We start from the raw sequence: 19,508 nt of genomic DNA on the forward strand, positions 1-19,508 counted from the left end.
AATGGGAACTGAAAAACTGAACTATGCAAAAGCAAGCTCCTGCTGGCGTTGGAATGAAAGGTTTAAACAAAAAATGGATCTGAAAATGACCTGCAATAATTTCATAGATCAAGAATGCAGTTCATTGGGAAGTGGGCAGCTAACAAATTCAAACAAACAGAAATATTTTTATACATGACCTATTAGCTATACTTATGTTACGTAGATCAGGTGTCTTCTTAAGTACAGGTAGTCCTCGGCTTACAACCATTCATTTAGTGATTGTTATAACGGCACTGAAAAAAGCGACTTACAATTTTTTTCACACATATGACCATGGCAACAGGGCCATGGTCAAATGATCAAAATTCAAACGCTTGGCAAATGTATTTATGACAGTTGCAGTGTCACAGGGTCATGTGATCACCTTTTTCTATCTTCTGATGTTGTAACTTGGAACGGTCACTAAATGAACTGTTGTTAAGTTGAGGACTATCTGTACATTTGGGGGAAGAGTGATTAAGAGAAAGTTACACGACCAGTGAAGGACTGGCCTGAATAACAGACTTCTTCTGAACATCTCTTTGGTTACTTCATCCTGACTATAAAAAAAGTTGGATAATTCACCCAAATGTGAATGGTGTTAGGTTTTTCTATGACATTACCCCAAAAAGCTGAACATTCAAGCATTAAATATAAAAACACATTTGAATTTTATTGCTTGAGGAATACAGCATATGAAAAAAGCACAAGAATGTCCAAAGGAAAAGTTGCAGGGATTCAAACTTATGATACATGCCAGATGCAGTAAAATATTAACCTGAACTCTGCATCAGAAAAGAAAATGTTCTTGCTTAAAAAAATGTTTCATTTAAAACAGGAAGAGTAAGGGTATCATAGTACAGATTAGAAAAGCCAACACTGCACATTAACACAGTTTCATTAGCCTAGTGTTTCTACCTTTGGTACATCAACCTTCATGACAACTAGATCTTGTCCCAATACTTAACAAGTTGAGCCCATCTTCTTTTTTTTCCAGTTTAACATTCAAACTAACGTATTTCTCAATAACCAGCGTATAAATAATGAGTTAATTCATGGGAAGCAAGTTAGTCCATGGGAAGCCCCTTTAAACTTAAATTGCAGGCAGGCTTTTAATTCGATGCCTATTTTAGTCTTCTGCTTCGCAGATAGGATGGTTTTGCCTTTCAGTTGCATTATTTCTGTAACCCATCAAAATCTTATCGCTTTAAAAATGTTTGGTGTATCCATATGCAAGACCTGAGACTGCATCGTTCCTCTGCAAAAAAGTACCAGAAATATATGAGGTGGGTTTTTTTTTTCAAGTATATTGTCAAATTGTAAATAGCTATCTGAGTACTGTTCTTTTTTTTCTTTTTTTTTTAATTCACACCCTAAAAGATATTCCTCATTCAAGGTTTTGTTGGCCGGCCTAGACTTTCAAGCCAACAAACTAAACTTTGCAACTAAATTGTTATTTAGTCCCCTATCTGAACGTAGGAACCATCAGTTTGACAAGATAAAGCTTCTCTATTGGTAGACTAGCCTGAAAACCTGTTAACATTGTGCTGACGACAACACTTTAATAATCAGAATTAAATAAAAATTCCTTTGACAGTGAGCATGCTCATTAATTCCAATGTTTGCTTTCACAATCCTATTTAAGCATTCCTCATCAAACAGAATTAAAAACAAATCTGTTCTTCCAATTTTTAATTTTCCTTCAAGTAGCATGTGCATTATAACATGCTTAGACTATGCTTGTAATTTAACATCTACTGTTAAAATTAAACAGCTTTTAAACAAGAACCATTTTAATTCTCCAAATTGGGGAACATTTAAAATGAAATACCTATTTTGCTCAGAACACTGAATCAACATTGTAATAAAGTTCTGGGTTTTATTTATTATTATTTTTTTTACCCCATACCAAAAAAAAAAATCATGTATCTGTACAACGGCTATTAAACATACATTTTTTCTAGTTTGGCAAAAATGTATAATTTCTCAGATTGATGATATTAAGCAATGTTATTTATTGCCATGTATCTCTTTCCTTACTTAAAAGACAAAGAATTCAAAGTACGCTGAACCCTTTGCTTTTTTTTTTCTCCCCAAAGCAGATTAAATGCCTTCTCTATTTCAAAAACACAAATTAAAAATGTTTACACAAGATTCTATGGTTAAAAGGGAAGAGAAATGCAAGTGTGAATTTAGAGTTTTCTGTATAAATTCTGCTATATTTTATAAACGTTATTGTAACACTGTTGATCAAATAAATGACGCACAGCTGTCTAAAATTTCCATAAACACCATTAAAAATCCAAAGTTGATATGATACTGAACCTTAAGTCCTCAAAAGTTCAAAAAGACAGTTTTGACATGTACAGCACACAACAGCGGACGTCCTTAAAATACCAATGGCTGGTCCAAGGTGAAGACAAAGTTACAGGCAAGCATTCATTTCACTGGTTTTGTTGTGCAGGAAAACTATATCTTGGTGAGGACTGAAAGCTCCGCCTACAAACATTTCAGATGTCATCTTCGTCATCTTCATCTTGAGAAGATCCTGCCTGGTTGATTGCACTGGCAGAGGCAGCAGCAAGCTGGGCCTGTTGAGCAGCTTGTTGCATTTGAAGCCATTCCTGCTGGGCCAGCTCTGCCTGCTGTTGTCTAGCCTAGGAAGGTAAAGCAAGAAGTTTAGAGTGAATGAATGCAGTGCACTATATATCACTATACACCTGCCAGCTGTGACGGGGGGGGATTACATAGCTTTTAGCAAGGCAGTTATAGAAGCTTTCCTTTAAAACAATAACTTTTGAGATAACAAGCCTGTTTTGCTTGTTTACCTACTTAAAATTACAATTTGGAAGCTCTCCCACTCCTGATGACTCTGGGTGGTTTACAGTAATGATAAATTAGAATAATGTCAAAAAAGAAAAAAAGAGTCATATGCAGCCTGAAGATAGACATACAAACAGAAACCTGTCAGGGGTGTGTGTGTGTTCCACCTACAACCTACTGCAAGGTGTGGGAGAATAACCAGGTCTTCACAGTAATTTCCTGAACACTATCAAGGAATCAAGCAGGAGACACTCCTCACTCCTCCACCCTTTCAAATGTTCATCCTGGTACTTAGCACAAAGAGAATTAATGGTTTTATTTATATTGATAGGAGAAAATGGGATTAACAAGAGTTAGCAGGCACTCAATGCGGAATACACATTGAAAGGATTGTGCTACTGCTGTTTGTCTAGCATGTGGAGTTCCAAGCATGCTGAGTCCCAAGCCCCTTGGGACAAACGAAAGTTGAAAGAGCGAAAGCAATTAAAGTCTTGTCAGTTACAGGCAGCAGCTGCAAGCAGGCTAATTAAGGTCACCGAGCTGTGCTTGTTAACTTGTGGTTAGCGCTTTTTAGAGACATGCTCACAGCAGAGAAAAACAGCTCAAGAAGAGTCTGCTTAGGCAATTGCTTGCTCTGTAAGGGGGAAAAAGGAAAATAAAAATGGGAGAGAGGGAGGGAGAGAGGGAGGGAGGAAGAGAGAGAGGACTGCAAAGATTGTAAATGTGGGCATTTGTCACACTTTTTCACCACTATCATACTTCAAACTGAAACAGTTGTTAATCAAGGTCTACCTGTAGATGACAATGCACTCTGCATGCCAACGTATTGTATATATCTATAAGCTGCTGAGCTGTAGGTAACTATGTTGGCTTGTAAGAGACTCTAGATTAGGAATCTTAGAGTCTCAGAGAATAGAGTCAACAAACTTGGGGCAGAATTAGATTTTTGTTGTACTTCTGGCATACTGGCCAAAATTGACTAGTATTGCAATTAGTGACAGCAGGAAATGTTTCAAGGGTCATAAATATAATTAGAGATGGTAAACCAGTCCATTCCTCCTCTAAGCAGGTACTAAATGCTTTATGTGAAGGCCGCAATATCAGTATCTATGGCAATGGCCATGACATACAGGTTGTGACTTAGAATATAAAATGACAAACAGCATGAATTAAAACAGGAAATAAAAGAAACAGATATTTTGTGTGTCAAAGAAATTAAGAAAAAGGGGAAGAATGTAATAAATCTGAATGTGATCTGATTTAGTGAAACAGGGCTGAATATGTGTAAGGAAATAAAGGTGTAGATTTAAATATGAATGTATTGGCTAAATGTATAGTATGTCAGAAAGTACAACTTGATATTATTATTTAGGTTATCACGGATAAATATGAAAGTAGTAATCTACAGATTGGGAGTAGCTGCATATTAAATTCCACTGAAAGGAGATAATGGAAGAACCAAGTATGAGTTTACCAGGAAACTGTACAACATTCTTAATAATGAACTCAATGTAGGGCAACAATTATTCTACTAGGTGATATGAATGGGAGGATGGGAATAAGATAAGAAAGAAGTGATTTGGCCATTTGTCAAGACGAATTACACTTGTGATAGCTTGATGAGCACCTGCTTAGCAAGTGACTGCTTGTTTCAAGTTTAAGCTTACTTACATGACAAAGGAATTAATGCAAATGTAAGGGCATAATTAATTATGTATGAGATTGAGAGAATTAGTGAAATATACAAGGGTGATCTGAATGTGGGACACACCACTTTTCAGCAGTGTGAAGAGTGGATCTAAGGGGGAAAAATGGACCTGGAAGAAAAGGAAAGAAATGAGACTTGAGAATAAAATGAGTACAGAATAAAACAGCATGAGTTCTGGAGAAATATTATAGAATAGAATAATTTCCAATTAGAATGAATGAAATATGAGCATAAGCAAAGAATGATGTTACTGAGTGCTACAGAACTGTTTGAAGTTATCTAATGTGAAGTATAAAAAAGAATGCATGGTCATGTGGATGAGGAAGAGATGTGTTTAACACAATAACGGCTGCAAAAGGGGAAGATGACAAAAAGGTACTGTGTTATTGCATATAGAAAGAAAAAAGATGTTTTGAAAGAATGTAACCTGAGAGAGCAAAAAATGGTAAAAATCAAAAGAGGCAGACTCAATTATTATTGGAGCATGAGATAGGAAAATTTGGATGGAAATAAAAACAATGTTTTGGATGGAGGTAAAGAGGCCTAAAAAGTCACCTTCTTTGTTCACCAAAGATGGGGAAATGGAGATGTTAAGATGTCCAAAGGCTAATTTGGTATGTTATGAGTATCTTATAAATATCAATTACAAGTTGTATCTTGTAAGTATGTAAGAGCCTTTTTGGTCCAACTCATTATATGGAAGTGAGTATATAAACAGAGACATAAGGAAGCTGAATTCCATTTCAGTGTAAACAGAATACTAAAGAAATGCAGGAATAAGTGCTGAATGAATATGGACTAAGTACAGAAGTGAGTGAACACTGAAAAAGTGAATAAGGAGTCAATTGCAAAACAAGTATGTGAAGGAAGAGAGAATGTATCAGTAAGAAGAAAAAGACCAGAAAAGTCATGTTTAGATGGAGATGGAGTCAATTAGATCCTGAAAAGAAAAAGAGGCAGAAGTTTCAGAAGAGATCTTTAAACAACTTTTAAAAAGATAAACAGGTATTGTGAGGTTAATTGAAAACAAAGCCTTCCTATAGGAACAGAACATTAGGAAGAACGGAAATGCCAATGTTATCAAAAGGAAAAAAATGCAATTCTTAAATTGTAACTCATTCCCACACTCCATCTATAATACAGGTAGGCCTTGCTCACCAACCATTTGTTCAGTGAGTATTGAAGTGATACTGAAAAATGAATTTACAGTCCATTTTTGATCTTTGCAGTGTTCCTCTGACATGTGATCTCAGACCAGAGACTGGAGAGAAAAATTTCAAGAGAGTAATCTGTTTTCTACACATCAAGAGCAATGCAATCCTGCCGAGAACGTCAGGCAAAGGAGAGACTGTCTAGAAAAACTGCTTGGTTTGTAACTTTCCATTCTCCTTGCTTGCGTTTTTCCTCCCCACTCTTCTTGCTTATTCCTAAGCTGTTTTGAGTATAGGTAATCCTCAAGTTACAACAATTTGTTCATCAGCCATTAAAAGCTATGGCAGTGCTGAATGAATGGTACACTCAGTCCCCAAAGTTATAGCCATTGTTGTATTCCCTTGGTGACATGATCAAAAAGTTGGGCACTTGGCAGACCATCCACTCTTATGATCATAGGAGGACTTCAACTCTCCTCCACCACCACCATCTTCCTCCATCTCTGCCCTTTTGTTCTCCTGCACTCCATGGCCCCTGCACTCTGCTACTCCAGCTAACCTTTGCTGTTTTCTTGCTTCTACACACCTGGCCTGGTCCTTCATGAGGCAGCTGCTGGCTGTGTGAAATCTTCTTCCTAAGTCCCAAAGGTGCTTTTTCAACTGGGCTTTTTTGTTTTTTTCTTTTGAAGACATTTCGCTTCTCATCCAAGAAGCTTCTTCAGCTCTGACAGAATCCTTCCATTCCCCACTATTCTGTCAGAGCTGAAGCAGCTTCTTGGTTGAGAAGCAAAATGTCTTCAAAAGAAAAAAAACAAGAAAAGTCCAGTTGCCTCCTGAAAAAGCACCTTTGGGACAACCATGACCTGAATGACTAAGAATCTCTACAGACTCTTCTTCCTAAGACTGCACACAGTTGTTTCTTCACAGAAGCTCAGGAAAAAAAATGTTACATGGCCAGCAGTGGCTTTGCAAAATCCCAGGCTGAGTTTGCTTAGTCAGCAGCAAGACAAGAAGCTGATGAAGGTCGGCTGATCTGGCAGAGTACAGGGGCCTTGGAATGCTTTGCATCATGATGCTGATTCAGGCTGACTGGGAGGAGTTGGGGTTGAGAGGGACCTAGCCAGGAGTATTTGGATCAGAATGGGTCCTCAACTAACAGCTGATGGGTTCTGGTTAATGACAGCAACAGAAAATGCTGGGATTGCCATTGCTAAGTGATGCACTCACACGATGTCAAGTTTTATGACCACATCACTTAGCAACAGAAATTCTGGTCCGAATTGCTACCGTAAGTCAAGTGTTACCTGTATGGTACTTTAACAAGGTGGAAAAACAGAACAAGAGATAAGATTTCATTTTATGAGATTGCAAGCTTGCAGACTTCCTTCAATATCTGAAAAAGTCAGCTATGCAATAGTTTACCATGAATACTTACAGTGAAATATTTTGGTTTGGACTAAAAATTCAAATTCTACTAAATTTTTACTTAAGCATATCCATTTTTATCTATTATATACTACACAGATCTTGCCCAGAAGATGCCTAAGTCATTTCCAAGACATAGTCTAGGATTACAACAAAAGAAAGAGAAAAAACCCAGGTGTTTTGAAATGGCAAGTAGCAAAATTTGGCCAATCTGGCAGGTACTCATGGAGCTACAGTTCCAAAAATTCCAAAGGCTATCAAACTTGAGGCAAGCGGATCCATTTTCATTGATTATAACATTTATTTACAGAAATATAGACAAAATCGCAGCCATTATTCTATGCACTGAAAAAGCTGGACTGGAATTAGGGGAAACCCAGAAACTACTCCACCTTCAGCTATTGAAGTTCTCTAAGTCACTTTGGGCTAATAAACTCCCTTTTTTAACCCGAGGTGATTTAAAGCATTGTTGCAGAGAAAAACTGAGGAAGAGAATACTATGTACCTTGAGTTCCTGGAGGAAAAGCAAGATGATGTTAATTACTTCAATTAATTAACAGAAAGTGTTACATGCATAGTATTCATAACTGTTTTCACACTTACTTTTGCAAATAATTCTTGTTGCTGCCTTAGGAGTTCTTCTTCAGGAATGCCACTGTTTTCCAAACGGGAATTAGCCTTTCTTCTTTTTAATGCTACAGTTTTGCATTCTTGTAAGACTTCTTTGACCTCACTGATATAGGAGCCAAATCCCAAGCTTTCTAATGCTAGGAATTTTAAAAAAAAATTGTGATAGATTAAAGTCAAATAATTTTAGATAAAAAGATAGCAAACTAGCATAACTGGCAGTCTGCAAATGAATATAAAATGATTAGCGTATTTTTATTGCTCACACAGTATTTATAAGTCATAAAGCAAAATCTTTATGTTGGTAGCCTTTTAAGAAATAACAAAAAAAGTTGGGGTGAAGTCCCTTTATTGATACAAAACATTTGGATATAATTAGAGGATTTCACCTGAATAATAAGAGAGCCAACTTCCACTAATTAAAAGGGACACCAACTGAATGCAATCCATCATATTTCACCTGACGCTAATCTGTATGTAAACAGCTGTCTCCATTTCCTATACTATTTTAAATCTGCAGTAAGCTGTCATACACATATAACTATTCATATATGTACTTCATATATTTCTATAGATGGGTAGTCCTCAATTTACAACTACAATTGGGACCAGAATTTCCGTTGCTAAACAAGGTGATTATTGAGTCACACCCCATTTTATAGCTTTTTTGACACAGTCGTTAAGCAAATCGCTGCACCTGTTAAATGATCACTGCGGTTTTTAAGTGAATCATGCAGTCATTAAAAAAATGTAACTTTACCCATTGTCGTTCCTTGTTAGAAATCAGTTGGGAAGGTCATAAATGGCGATTATATGACCTCAGGACACTGCAACTGTTATAAGTACATGTCAGTTGCCAAGGCCCTGAATTTTGATCATGTGACCATGGGGATGCTATGATGATCGCAAGTGGGAGGACTGGTTGTAACTTTTTTCAGTTACACTGTAACTGTGAATGGTGTCCAAACAAATAGTTGTACGAGGACTACCTATATTTTGCAAAATATTTATTAAATCAAATCTTTATCTGAGATCACTGAATTACTTGTATTTCATTACATTGACACATATGTAGATTCAATACTAATGCAATATTAGATATTTTGATGCTTGTTTCATAACATTTGATCAACATGTTGAATCCACATTTATCAAGATTCAATACTGCATCATCAGGTTAATTGGTAAGAAAGGAAAAAAAATCTCTTTCATATGAACCTAGCATAACTGAGTCTAGTGAAAAATCCTGATGTGCTATATACTTCTCCAAGTGGAAATATTTTAATTAAAGAACTATTTAAATCTGTGATATCTCCCAACCCATTCCTTTAATTAAAAAAATATAATATAGAGTCTTAGAATTGTTCTAAATATCAGCCAGATTTATCTCTTCTCTCATACAATAATCTTTTCAGATCTGTTTGGCTTTCTCAAGAGTTTTGCTCTGATGCTGCAGCACTACTGACAAAAAAGATATAGACCGCATCAAAGAGCGAAACTACTCTGCAAGACCAAAATAAATATTTTCTTAAATTGTGCAGAAACATTTAAAGTTCATGATGTGCTGAATGGCTAGATCTTTTGTTCTTTTAGTATCATGAAATTTACATTAAATGTTTGAAACACAACATAACACTGTGCAGAATGTAGTGGAAAAGGGCAAAAATGACTTCTTTTAACTGTGCATCATTTAACTTTTCCAGAGATTTTAGAATTGATAAATAGGCTTTAGGGCTGATTAGGCTAGAGAATACTGTACATTTTATCTACTACTACCGTAATATTGTACATTAACTCTAAAAGCCTCAACTGTGAATGAGAAAAATACCACCAACTTCTATCTTACAATGTCATGCCTAGCTATCATTTTAAACCAAATGCAGTAGATGAGTAAAAATAAAACTGAAAGTTCAAGGACTCACAAAAAATGAAAATATGTTAAGTTCCTTGGTTAAAGTTGGCCACAAGAGGTCAACTTATATTAACTCTGATTAGTCCAGGAAAACAAATACTTAAGATACTTATTTGCACCATTCATTTGCTACCTCTCTATCTGCTTCCTGGCACAGCATTTTCCTTGTTCCTCACAGCCAAAAGAATGGGAATCCCCAGTGTGCCATAAAAGCATGAGTTTAAGTGTAGTCTAATACAACGGGGAGCAATCCTGGGACCTTGAACCACACAAATGCTCATAAAACCAAATATTCTTTAACTAGAAATGGGAGGGCAAAGAGAAAAGAGAAACAGCCAGTTTAATATTGGCCTTGACCTATGCAAACATTGGCTCTGAGGTAGAGAAGGCCTCTGTATAGCCACACTGCTGTTAACTGGACAAAGGTAATTCCAAAGAGTTATTACTGCAGAAGAACAGGCAGAAATGTTAAGATGAATCAGACTATCATTCAGTTCTTTTGCCAGCAGAATGTGCTAAGTCTTGGGCATGCATATATTGAATGAGATGCTAGTTTCAACCTTGGGTAATTATGTGCAAAACCTATGAGCAAAACTCAATAGCCACTATTTGTTACATGCCTGAGCTTAACTAAAATACATCCATCGCTCTGTGATACCATAGAAAGGATGCTGAAATGTGCATGTTTTATCCATTTCTCAATTTGGGGGACTATATACCCATCTCAGTGGAAAATTAGATACTGCGGAAGTCCTAACCTTAGAATCATTCTAAGTGATTCTAACAATCAAAACGTCTATGTCTTGCATTTCTTTGTGCTTCTTGACAGCTGTAAGCAAAGTGAATTCTGCAATTCACTTTGTGTACTATAGAAAATATTTTTTGAGGGAGAAGGGAGGTTCAAAACTGTGAAAAGTAAATAAAAAAATAAATATCTTAAAATAAAATAGTTTAGTATAGAACTTTCTATAGCACAGAACTTTCACCATGTATCTCACAGAATCATAGAACTGGAAGACACCACAAAAATGATCTAAGCCAATTGTTTGCTATGTGCAGGGAAATCAGCTAAACCATCCTTGAGGCGTGGCTGTCATCTACCCAAGTCAGGGTTTTGATGCCATATTAGAATAACATGATGTAGAACAAATATATACAGAAAGCCAAGAACCAGCTATGGGAGAAGGTCTGTCTCCTTGAAAGCCTTTCATCTCTGACCTCTGTAAGGAAAAAAAAAATGCTAGTCTGTTGATGTAGCATAGCGGAACTACTCTCGTTTTTGCAGCTTTTTCATTTTCTATTCTTAAAGTAGCAAACATGTCTCGATTCTGAAAGTAGTATTATCAAAAGCCACCTGAATGAAACAAGGACCTTGGTTACTTTCACTGTTGTCTTCTGTTCTCTAAATACAAAGTAAAACCCACCATAATCATTCCTTTTAGAAAAGTTAATAACAATTAAGAATTATTTGTCTACTCAAAGCTGTCCTGCGAGAATCAGCAAAGAACTATGATTAACATTCTTTGACTAGAATCCTTCAGTTTCATTAGAAGGCAAGCAAGAGAACAAAATTGTTTTTAGAAAGTTACAGGAAGCAAAGAATTATAATTAGCCATCTTCTCAAATAGAAAACATTCTTGCTTTTTAACATAAATATTTGTTCAGCCTCATATAGCCTTTTTTCTCTTTTAGATCATCCCTACAGCCTTGCATAAAAATCAGTAGTGCCTCCCCTTTTCCAATTACAGAATTTACTACTGCTACAGAATTCTACATAGGCATTTCATTTTTAAAAATGTGCTTATTTAGAATTAAGCTGACATCTGCAAAGTTTCTCTTTCATGCAAAACTTATTAAGATACAACAATTAAGAGGTACAAAAATTTCCAGATAAACAGCTCCTGCCTGTCGGATTTCTAATGTTACCAAGTTGCCTGAAGGGATGGAATGTGCAATGAGCTAGCTTTAATAGGGAGCAGAGAGGCAGACACTGAAGTGCAGATGAGTATCTCAGGCAAGTACAGGTAGTACTCGATTTACAAGAGTTCGTTTAGTGACTGTTCAAAGTTATAACAGCATTGAGAAATGTGATTTACGCCCATTTTTTCAGAGTTATGGCCATGGCTGCATCCCCATGTTCATGTGATCAAAATTCAGACGCTTGGCAACTGGTTCATGTGTATGACCATTGCTGTGTCCCAAGATCATGTGATCACCTTTTGCAACCTTCTCACAAGCAAAGTCAATGGCGGAAGCCAGTTTTATTTAACAATGAGATTACTAATTTATCAACTGCAGTGGTTCGCTTAACAACTGTGGCAAGAAAGGTCGCAAAACGGGGCAAAACTCACTTAACGAATTTCTCACTTGGCAACATAAATCTGGGGCTCCATTGTGGTCGTTAAGTTGAGGACTACCTGTATACCAGGTATATTTTAAAACTCAAGTGATGGAGCTAATAGGAAAAGGGATGGGGAGATGAAAAAGGAATACTTGCAGGGAATTAAAAGTTATAGCTTCGTGGATTGCATGCTAATATACAATATGCTATATGCTAACTCTGTAAACAGCTTAGAGTGGGCTGTAAAGTACTATGAAGCGGTATAGAAGTCTAAATAATAATAATAATAATAATAATAATAATAATAATAATAATAATAATAATAATAATAATAATAATTCCAAGATCGCAACAAAGGGAAAATTAAAAATCTCCTCTTATAGATCAAGGGATGGGGGTGGGGAGGAACTGAAGGAGTTTCAGGGTGTGTGAAGGAGCAAGGCCAGGCGAAGGTTCTTGCCTTGGATAACATGCTCGGGAGAGATGGTTTTCTTCTCCGACTTGTTGCAGATCTCGTTAGCCTCGGAGGAGATGAGGTGGATGAATTCGGTGCAGCAGTTCACAACCAGCTCCCGGGCATCGTTGGCCACCCGCACGTTCGGCAGCGTCTCCTTGATCATCTTATTGATCGCCGCCCGCGGGATGGTCAAATCGTCGTCGTTGCCGGAAGAAGAAGCCATTCTGGATCGATCGGTAAACAAAACACCGGCTTTACCAGGTTCGGGAGGCGGCCGGAACGACCCAGAAAAGGAAACGGGAAGCCACAAGACGCCGGGAGGGCGCAATGGCCGCCGCAGCGATGCAGGAGGGTCGCCCTCCGCGGCCAGAAAGCGTTCCTCGAACCCGGGCGGAAAGCGCCGCCGAACTCCGTCTCGAGTGCCAGAGTCACAACAGCGACAACCATCAGCGCTGCCTCCGCCACATCCCTCCGGGCTCTTCTGCTGCCGCTGCCGCTACTCCCCAACGCAAGGATATCCCTCCTGGCCTTGGCCCGTCGGCCAACCTCCCCGGTCAGGCAGAGCCGGCAACCCCGTTTCTTTCGGCTCCTCTCACCCAGACACGCCGCGCCACGCAGCGCCAAGAACAAGGACAGAACTTGCGACAGACGACCAACCCTAGGCGGCGGCGAAGGCGGCGGCGGCGGCGGCGCACGCCACTTCCACCGGAAGCGCTTCCTCGTGGTCCACCCTATTTCCGTTTCCGGTTTAGAACGGAAACGCCTTTTTAACGGGAAGGCAGTACTGTATACTGAATCATTGTGGTTCGAGAACGCTCAGTTTCTTTTTCACTTGACTGTAGCGAGGTATCATTTTAGCCCGTGAATTCCCCAGAACGTGGACTTCACCGGGTGGGAGCATTACGCATGCTCAGTGACACTATGTTGCTCGTGGTGTGTAAGAGTTTTTGAGCTCTTGATGCTTCCGGCATTTAGTTGTACGTTTGCAGATGTTTCCCTTACCCAAATAGATAGCACTAGCGACTTATATACCGCTTTACAGCCCTCTCTAAGCGGTTTTACAGTCAGCATATTGTCCCCCAAAATTTGGGTCCTCATTTTACCCACCTCGGAAAGATGGAAGGCGGAGTCAAATTGAAGGCAGAAGTAGCCTGCAGTTAGTACTGCACTCTTAACCACTGCGCCACCGTGGCTCATATCAGTATGAGTCGGTGTGCGGTTTGCTGTTTGCTAGTTTTGATGTTTTCTGTCTCATCGTTTTAGCACTATTCAAACTTAAGTCAATAGCAAAGCAAAGCAAAAATATAAGTAGAGATCAGCAGCAACCGAATGGTCATATTCTTGCTCAGGTTTTGCCCTGTGATGCAAAGTTTTGCCCATTTAACGAGTTTTAGTCATGTACATTTAACTAGTTTTAGTGATGGGTAACAGATGCTGTTGAGATGGGGCCCATATGATACAGTTTGAGAGACTTTGAAGATAAAATAAGAGTGGCATAACAATAAGAAAATGTTTTGTTACAACTGTTGAATGTTATTTTCTGTGAGGTGTTATTGCAGGTGTGCAGTTTCTTTTATAAATAGAGTCAAGTCATTAAGAAAATAGATTTTTTTTGGAACTCTAATAGCTATTGGATAGGCAAGAACCCCAGCATATATACTAGAGTTTTTGATATTGCTTCAGTGCACCAAGGAAAAGATTTATCTGAAAAGAGAACTAGAAATAATTTTCTTAGCTGCATCTGTAAGATATAATACTGCATGTGCAGCTTTTTATAAAAGCAAGCCTTGATGTTCTCATAATCACAATTAATACAATATTTATTTCATGCCTTTTCTTTAATTCAAAATGCATTCTCATTTAATCCCCAAATATATGAGTAAGCTGAACTGGAAAAAAAAGTAGCTGGCTTAAAAATTCTATCGTAAACTATTGTGTCTAAGGGTAGATTAAAAAAATATATGGGAGTTGCATACAAAATATTATTCTCCAGGTTCTCTCCATTGCATCAAATTCGTGCATCATCAAGGGATAGAATCTAAGATAAATACATGTAGGAAAAAATCAAGATGTTTCATAATGGTGGAATGATCTGGGACAGACTAAGTGGCCAATTAAAACAGAAAAGCATCCTTGTTTACTTTTCCCCATAGATATGAATCATCCCGGTAGGTGTGTGTGTGTGATTCTTTTGATCACGATCATGCAATAGTGTATGAACTAATGGTGTATAAATTTTATGTGCACACTTGCACATGACTATAAACTTCCATTCAAAATCCATGCATTCTATACATACAATCCCATTTATCTTTATTAGTAGAATTTTTTAAATGTAGGGCAATATTATAAGATCTGTTTGGTTATAAATTATGTGTTTAGCTGAAATTTTAAAGTTTAATGAAAAATTTTAATGATTTTTTATGGATTTCACTTTATTAGTAAACATAATTAAAGAACATTACTAGTTTAAGAAATAATAAAAATACTGAAAAAGTAGACAGAAAATAATTTTCGGTGGATAGTTACTAAACATAACTATATTTGTGGTTTCTATACAATGTTATGAACGCCATGCCATGCCCATAAATCCATCTGTGGTCAATTGCATGCCAGCACATTATTTCTTCAGAAACTTTCTTCCTGAAATAAACATATTTTCAGTTACAAGAATATTAGTTCACTCAGACTTCATGTACTTATTAAAGAAAGCACTGTGCGATATCCAATCTTCCTAGATGGAAATTTTACTTCAGCAATACCTCTGGTTTCTGAGATTTTAGGAGATGTTGTTTGTACATATTTAAAAGTATTATCTCTAAAATCAAAAGAGCTCAATCTCAGAATTTACAAATTAATTTAAATGAAATCCAATATTTTGACATAGTTGTATGTATTGTACTGCAGTCTTATGGAATGATTGTCTTTTGCTAGCCATGAATTATATAATAAACAATCTCTCTTTCTGTACAGGATTCTACAAGACCATATAAGGAGGATTTCAAATTCAGAATGTCGTGAGAGCCACATGAGGACCACCTGAGAGCCATAATACCAACCTCCTCACTGATAAAAAACATCTCTAATGAGTCAGATATGAAAGGCATCACAGCATATCACCAAACGTAACTTTATAAATAAAATCCACTGCAAAATAGAACCATGGTCCCATCCTTCACCCATCATTTCTATAGTCTCTAACCTCCAAAAATTTGTAGTCATGAAAATATATTCAATTTTCCAAGTGCATAACCTACTCATGCTCTGTAATGCCATATGCCATTGGCAGTCGGCTCATATTTGATTGATTGAAGTGTCCTGCAATCACATGATCAGGTTTTGTGACTTTTTTCCTTTTTCCTGTCAAAAGGCACAGCTGGATTCATATTTACAACCATATTTGATTCACTTAACAGTGATACAGATAACGGCCATTGCAAATAAAGGTCATAAAATAAAAAGTGACTTATGACCATTTTTCACACTTAACGACCGTTGCAGTGTACCCATAGTCACATGATCAAATTCAGATGTTTGGCAGCTGACTCATATTTATGATGGTTGCAATGTCCTGGGGTCATGTGATCACCTTTTGTGAACTCACAAGCAAAGTTAATGGGGAAGCCAATTCAGTTAACCATGGTACTAATTTAACTGCAGTGATTCACTTAACTATGGCGCAAAAGGTCATAAAATGGGGCAAAATTCATTTATCAAATATTTCACTTAGCAATAAAAATTTTGGGCTCAGTTGTGGTCATAAGTCGAGAACTACCTGTAAAACATTGACTTTGATGTGTTAAATATTCTAGAAATATGACAGCTCCATTTTAGTTTTTTTTCACTCAGTGTTTTATTTTCATGTATTGCACTTGGCCTTTTGGGGAGCAAATTGTTGATTTAACTTCAGTTAATTTCTCTGTGTTAGAAATTACTCTGTTTACATTTAAAAAGGTAACAATAGTTGCATGAAAAGTTACTTCAGTGACAAGGTATATTTGTACTCCATTTAGCTAGGAAATATTAGATACAGAAATACATACTTGATTTTTCTTTACAGCAGATAAAAATTATAGTGAAGAATTTTCAGAATCCTTTATCTCCTTGTTGATATATTTCAGCATGCCACTGAGTGTTTGCAAGTCATTACTGTTACAAGTTACCTCTTCCTCTACATTGTATGTCAAAGGATCAAAGGAAGACTCATTCAAACTCTTTGGTGAACCATGAGATATATATTTTGACATTTCAGAACTCACTGAAGAGTGTAGTGTAACTGTCTGATTTTGACTTAGTACATTTTTATTGTCCTTAATATTTAGATCACTGGTGCTTGTTGAACGGCGTAGTTTTCTGCAAATAGACTGCTTAGCAAAGTCAAGTCCTTGATTATCAAACCAATGATGTTCTATTAGTTGCTTGATGCTTGCTGTTCTTTCATGAACTGCAATTCTTGTTTGTAATCTTGTAAGCTCAGATTCCTAGAGTGCAACACAAATTTAAAGCTTTGTAGAAATTAGGTGATGAGGGATCATCTTAACAAAAGCTACTTGTTTAACAAAAATATTGATAGTATTTCTGATTAATAAAAATGTTATGAACAATATACATGGCTTGATTATTATTAAACAAAGCATCTCCAATACTATTTCTACAATTATTAAGCAATTATCTGAAATAATATTTGAATAACAGGAAAAGACAGTGGACAGAGTGAAGTAAAAGAATTTACTAGAGACCAACAGATTAAAAGGCAACAAATAAATTGGGAACTACTAACGGAGCCTTACTATAGAAGAAGCAGTTTTTCTCAATCTTTTTACCCTGTAAAAGCAGTTGATATAATTTTCAGGTCTCATAAAACCCTTGTATAAAACTGCAAAAAATTATAAAAGCTACCTAATATAATTCAGGCCAGAATGTTAAGTTGTGACATATAAAAATTCCCATCATTACAAGCACTAGCATTATACAATATGCAAAGTTCAAAAAATGGTTTTTTTCAATCACAGTATCTTAAAAGAATCCTCAACAACCTCTTGTAGAATTCTTGGATTCAATGGAATTCCAATTGAGAAAGGCTTCTTTACACAGTACGCTCAGCAAAAGATCTTAAAAGCTTCATTTGGATTGGCATTCATAAGATTTTTGAATAGTAGTTAATTCCAAATTAAACTTGAAGCAACAGAATGAAATTGGCAAAAAATGGTAAATTTGGTTTTAGACTGCATCAACAAAATTATAGTTTTTAAATCACAGTTCCACTTTATTCTGCCTTACTCAAGTGCTGGGGACAATTCTCAGCATCATACTTCAAAAAACATTCTTTAAACAGGAAAACCAATTTGATACTAGAACCAATTACTCAATTAAGTCTTTACTGGATGTCTTCAAGAAGAGCCTAAGTAGTCATCTACTGAGGCTGCACTAATTTGGATTCTTGCACTGAGTAAGGGTTGGACATGCTGACCAACTCTCCACAATTGAAAGAACTGGCTTCCACTACCCAGTCTAATTATTTCTGACTGTTGTTTTATATTATGAAGTGAGATAGACTCTCAGAGCTCAAAAGAGAGGAGATGGGCTCAGCAAACATGACAATTCTTCCTTAATTTTAGAGAAGACTATTCCTTTGTGGTTCAAAATACATGTATGTATTTAAAGATAGCAACCTGAAGGAAGCAAGCCACATGTTGTCTTTTTGCCATTAAATTCCCTAACATAAATGCAGATTTCATTTTTCTGCTAATTTTGGCCTCCCAAAATCCAAAACACAGTTCAAAAGGATTAACAATATCAACCATCCCCTTCAACAATACCTTATGTTTATTTTTTCATCCACCTCTCTCTTAACCCAAGGTTTTAATACTAGCTATGAATGAGTACAATCCAGAGTGCAGATTTCAGTGTTAATAGACATGTATTGCAAGTACCTATAAAAGGAATTGAGATGACAATCTTATATCTAATATAAATATTCCTTTCTTAACTTACTTTAAGGAGCAACTTTTCGTTTGTTGCTTGAATCGTATCATCTCTGGACTGAAGCTGTTGTTGCAGATTATAAACAGTGTCTTGAGCATCATCCAGTTCTATTTTGATCTGTTGTAGTTGCCCATTAACATGATGAGATTTAGATAGTGACTGTTGCCATTTTGTCTGTTCTTCTTCATGGGAAAGTTTCTGAAGACAAAATATATTTCAAATACAATTTTTCAATATTTCAAAATTAATACAAATTTAAGTAGCAGTTTTGTTTCATCTTTATGAACATGTTTGGATCTACCATGCCTGGCACTCAGCAAAGAGGAGGATGATCATACATCAATGAAAAGGAAATTGTTCTCCTGATATTAAGGAATGGATTCAGGATGTGAGTTTGTTACCTATTTTTGAAAAGTCTTTATATTCTAAAATGAGAAGATGAAGCCATATGACAAACTTAAGGAAGCAATTAATTCAGTACTGATACTAAATAAATATATAGATTTTTATACAATTTTTCCCATGGCTTTATTTCTTTTAATCACTATAATTTTAATCATATCACTACTGTATTTTATTGGTGATATAATTCTTTGTATTTCACTTTTTAAATGTTTTAAAATAAATACTGTAAAAGTTTGCAAATACAGGTGAAACTCAAAAAATTAGAATATCGTGCAAAAGTTCATTTATTTCAGTAATGCAACTTAAAAGGTGAAACTAATATATGAGATAGACTCATTACATGCAAAACGAGATAGTTCAAGCCTTGATTTGTCATAATTTTGATGATTATGGCTTACAGCTCATGAAAACCCCAAATTCACAATCTCAGAAAATCAGAATATTACATGAAATCAATAAAACAAGGATTGTACATAGAACAATATCGGACCTCTGAAAAGTATAAGCATGCATATGTACTCAGTACTTGGTTTGGGCCCCTTTTGCATCAATTACTGCCTCAATGCGGCGTGGCATGGATGCTATTAGCCTGTGGCACTGCTGAGGTGTTATGGAAGACTAGGATGTTTCAATAGCGGCCTTCAGCTCTTCTG

At 36.5% G+C, this 19,508-nt stretch overlaps 2 protein-coding genes and 1 long non-coding RNA gene across 6 annotated transcripts in view; 1 reads left to right on the plus strand and 2 right to left on the minus strand.

Annotated features, from left to right (window-relative positions):
* Window positions 1-668: 668 nt before the first annotated feature.
* On the minus strand, window positions 669-13,230 carry DR1 (down-regulator of transcription 1). Its single transcript, XM_034437316.3, has 3 exons — window positions 12,469-13,230; window positions 7,732-7,895; window positions 669-2,678 (listed from the first exon to the last, which is right to left on the minus strand). Exons 1-3 carry the CDS (start codon window positions 12,686-12,688, stop codon window positions 2,532-2,534), a joined length of 531 nt encoding a protein of 176 aa, XP_034293207.1. The 5' UTR covers window positions 12,689-13,230; the 3' UTR covers window positions 669-2,531.
* LOC148114653 (uncharacterized) lies at window positions 13,211-17,071 on the plus strand. Its single transcript, XR_015733493.1, has 2 exons — window positions 13,211-13,398; window positions 15,439-17,071. It is a non-coding gene; the product is annotated as an uncharacterized LOC148114653 (long non-coding RNA).
* The window catches only part of CCDC18 (coiled-coil domain containing 18), a 39,753-nt gene continuing 35,098 nt past the window's right edge, over window positions 14,854-19,508 (minus strand). For 3 of the 4 annotated variants that reach the window (XM_034437313.3, XM_034437312.3, XM_034437314.3), the window contains exons 27-28: window positions 18,460-18,648; window positions 16,300-16,946 (exon numbers count right to left, since the gene is read on the minus strand). In XM_034437313.3, the coding sequence (XP_034293204.2) occupies window positions 16,536-16,946; window positions 18,460-18,648 (600 nt within the window). In that variant the 3' untranslated portion in view covers window positions 16,300-16,535. Of the gene's footprint in view, window positions 15,109-16,299; window positions 16,947-18,459; window positions 18,649-19,508 lie in introns of those variants that run through there. The other variant, XM_034437315.3, reaches the window with a different exon arrangement.

Source organism: Pantherophis guttatus, chromosome 3 (assembly GCF_059756535.1).
Source record: "Pantherophis guttatus breed Tessera chromosome 3, ASM5975653v1, whole genome shotgun sequence".
NCBI lineage: Eukaryota > Metazoa > Chordata > Lepidosauria > Squamata > Colubridae > Pantherophis > Pantherophis guttatus.

Coding starts and splice junctions, on each gene's coding strand:
- DR1 (XM_034437316.3), bottom strand. CDS start 12,688: ATGGCTTCTTCTTCCGGCAACGACGACGATTTGACCATCCCGCGGGCG. Junction 7,896..12,468: donor TCCCGAGCATGTTATCCAAG/GCAAGAACCTTC, acceptor TAAAATTCCTAG/CATTAGAAAGCTTGGGATTT. Junction 2,679..7,731: donor AACAAGAATTATTTGCAAAA/GTAAGTGTGAAA, acceptor TTACCTTCCTAG/GCTAGACAACAGCAGGCAGA.